Consider the following 2,868-nt stretch of genomic DNA (forward strand, 5'->3'; position numbering starts at 1 on the left):
TTATCTGTTAAACAGGGGTGATGATACTTGTACAAGGTGCTTAGGAAGACCTGACAGATAGAGTCAAATAATGAAAACTGGTTAAGTGCTTGAAATGATAAAAGATGATTATTAATAAGTGTTATTAAACAAAGTATTATTTTTTTGCTTAAACCCTCAGCCAGAAAATCCCACTAACCAGGATCCCCATTTCTTGAGGGCCCTGGTGAAAACCCAGGGCATTTCATGATACTGAATTTATTTCCTGTTGGCTCCCCCCACCCCTCCCCTTCATCTGCTTTCTTCAGATCTGGGTAGATGTGTATCTTTTTCTTCCTTGCAATGGTACTTGAAATATAGTTGCCTGTTTGCTGTGCTAACTGGTTCCATCTTGTCTCCTATAGGAGAACAACACATTTCTGCATTATTCAGGTCCCAGAGAAGTTACCCCTTTGACAGGCAGGTGTTGCAGGTGGCACCCGCCCCACCGGACTCCTCTCAGGCTTCCTGCCCAGTGCATGGACACCACAGAATTGCATTGCAGCAGCTTCCAGAGGCCCAGCCTGCATTTGGAATGGGAAACTCCAGCACCAACCAAACGTGTTTCACAGATGACTCTTTTAAGTATAATTTGAATGGCGCCGTTTACAGCGTCGTGTTCATCCTCGGCCTGATAACAAACTGTGCATCCCTTTTCGTCTTCTGCTGTCGGATGAAAATGAGAAGTGAGACTGCTATTTTCATCACCAACCTGGCCCTCTCTGATCTGCTCTTTGTTTTCACTTTGCCTTTTAAGATTTTTTACAACTTTAACAGACACTGGCCCTTTGGCGACACCCTCTGTAAGATTTCTGGGACGGCGTTTCTCACCAACATCTACGGAAGCATGCTTTTCCTAACCTGCATCAGCGTCGACCGATTCCTTGCTATTGTCTATCCCTTCCGCTCTCGTACCATCCGGACAAGAAGAAACTCTGCTATTGTGTGTGCAGGAGTGTGGATACTGGTCCTCAGCGGTGGAATCTCGGCCTCTTTGTTCTCCACGACCAATGTCTCCAATTCCACAACAACCTGCTTTGAGGGATTTTCCAAGCGCATCTGGAAGACCTATTTGTCCAAGATTACTATATTCATCGAAGTGGTAGGCTTCATCATTCCTTTGCTCCTGAACCTCACGTGCTCTTCTCTGGTACTTCGAACCCTCCGAAAACCTGCAACGCTGTCCCAGATCGGAACCAACAAAGAGAAAGTGCTGAAGATGATCATCGTGCATGTGGCTATTTTTATTGTCTGTTTCGTGCCATACAACTCTATTCTCTTCCTCTACGCTCTGGTCCGCTCCCAAGCCATAACCAACTGCTCCTTGGAGAGGTTTGCCAAAACAATGTACCCCATTACGCTGTGCATTGCAACACTCAATTGCTGCTTTGACCCGTTCATCTATTACTTCACGTTGGAGTCCTTTCAGAAGTCTCTCTATATCAACACCCAGATCAAAATGGAGTCGCTTTTCAAGACGGAAACACCACTGACGGCGAAGACTTCTCTTCCGGCTATCCAGGAGGAACTCAGTGACCAGGCGATGACTAATGGGGGAGAACTCATGCTGGAATCCAACCTCTAACCAGGCTACGGATCTCTCATTCCACATCGGACAACAGCTTCCCAATGGTGAGACCCTGAGCAACAGCTTTGAGTCTATATCACAGAAACTAGTGACAGAAACACTGCCTCAAGGAGGATCCGGATTCTTGTAGTATCACATGCCATTTTTTCCCAGTACCAACAGATCCAATGCCGTTATAACATCCTGAGGGAGTACCAGATTTTTTGCTGTCCTGGAGTTTTGCTACATGAAACGAATGGGTAGGGGAAATCTTTGTTTTCTAGAGATTTTCATTTGAATGTTAAGTGGAGCAACAAGATTGGCCTCGGAGCCACAGAATCAAGTCAGGAAATGGAAAGCCAAACCAATCTGCTTAGTACCAATAGCTATATTCTAGTTGTTTCGTCCTTTTTTTTCCCTTCTCTACAAAGAATGCTGGGGGTTCTTACTACGTTCACTTTGAATGGCTATTTTTTTTTAGATCAAACCAGCAGATTTCATCCGTCTTTAAACTGACTTCAGGAATATATTTTCAAGTTTGATTTTCGCCAAAACATTTGAGTGGAAACACGATCAGATTCAATTCAACAACAATGAAATAAATACTCACTACACACAAGGCCCAATCTAGCTGAATTTGACTTGTGTGTATGTGTATTTGAAAACAAATCGGTTGTGTTTGTGTAAGAACCAAAGAGGAGATATCAAAGTACTGGTTCTTCTGAGCAGAATACTTGTAATACCAACCGCCATACATGGTGGCGTGTTCAACTGCATGCTTATTTTACCTTTATATTTGTGTAACTTTCTTACTAGCAACATTCAGATCGAAGACCTGGGCACAGTATAGCTAGAAAGCATCAGAATCTGTGCCCAGAGTAGGGGTTGTGGGCATCGGGGGAGGGAGGGATCATATTAAAAGAACATTTTTTACAGCACACATTTATCATATCTTTGCATGATCTGTAGCCTTGGCCAGTGTGTGCTTCATCTTCTTATCTAATGAAGACCTTGGCTGCAGAGTAAGTATAGGCACTAAACATATAGGTAGCAGCTAAGTTAGAAAATCGGATAGGACTAATTCTTCTTTGCTCTTGCCATTTACAGCAGCGTGCCCAACTGGACACGCATCTCTCCTACTACTCTTAGAGCAAAAAAACCAAACCAAGTTGGTCTTTTCTTTGCCACATGCCTGCTTGTTTTGCAACTAACTTATTATTCAATTTGCATTTCTTATAGATTTATGGAACCTATATTTTATGTATGTATATATATATATACAT

At 43.1% G+C, this 2,868-nt stretch overlaps 1 protein-coding gene across 1 annotated transcript; it reads left to right on the plus strand.

Annotated features, from left to right (window-relative positions):
- Positions 1–553: 553 nt before the first annotated feature.
- Positions 554–1,869, plus strand: LPAR4 (lysophosphatidic acid receptor 4). The gene has a single exon (XM_044682696.1). It carries the CDS (start codon positions 554–556, stop codon positions 1,601–1,603), a length of 1,050 nt encoding a protein of 349 aa, XP_044538631.1. The 3' UTR covers positions 1,604–1,869.
- Positions 1,870–2,868: the final 999 nt, after the last annotated feature.

Source organism: Gracilinanus agilis, chromosome X (genome assembly GCF_016433145.1).
Source record: "Gracilinanus agilis isolate LMUSP501 chromosome X, AgileGrace, whole genome shotgun sequence".
NCBI classification, from domain to species: Eukaryota; Metazoa; Chordata; class Mammalia; order Didelphimorphia; family Didelphidae; genus Gracilinanus; species Gracilinanus agilis.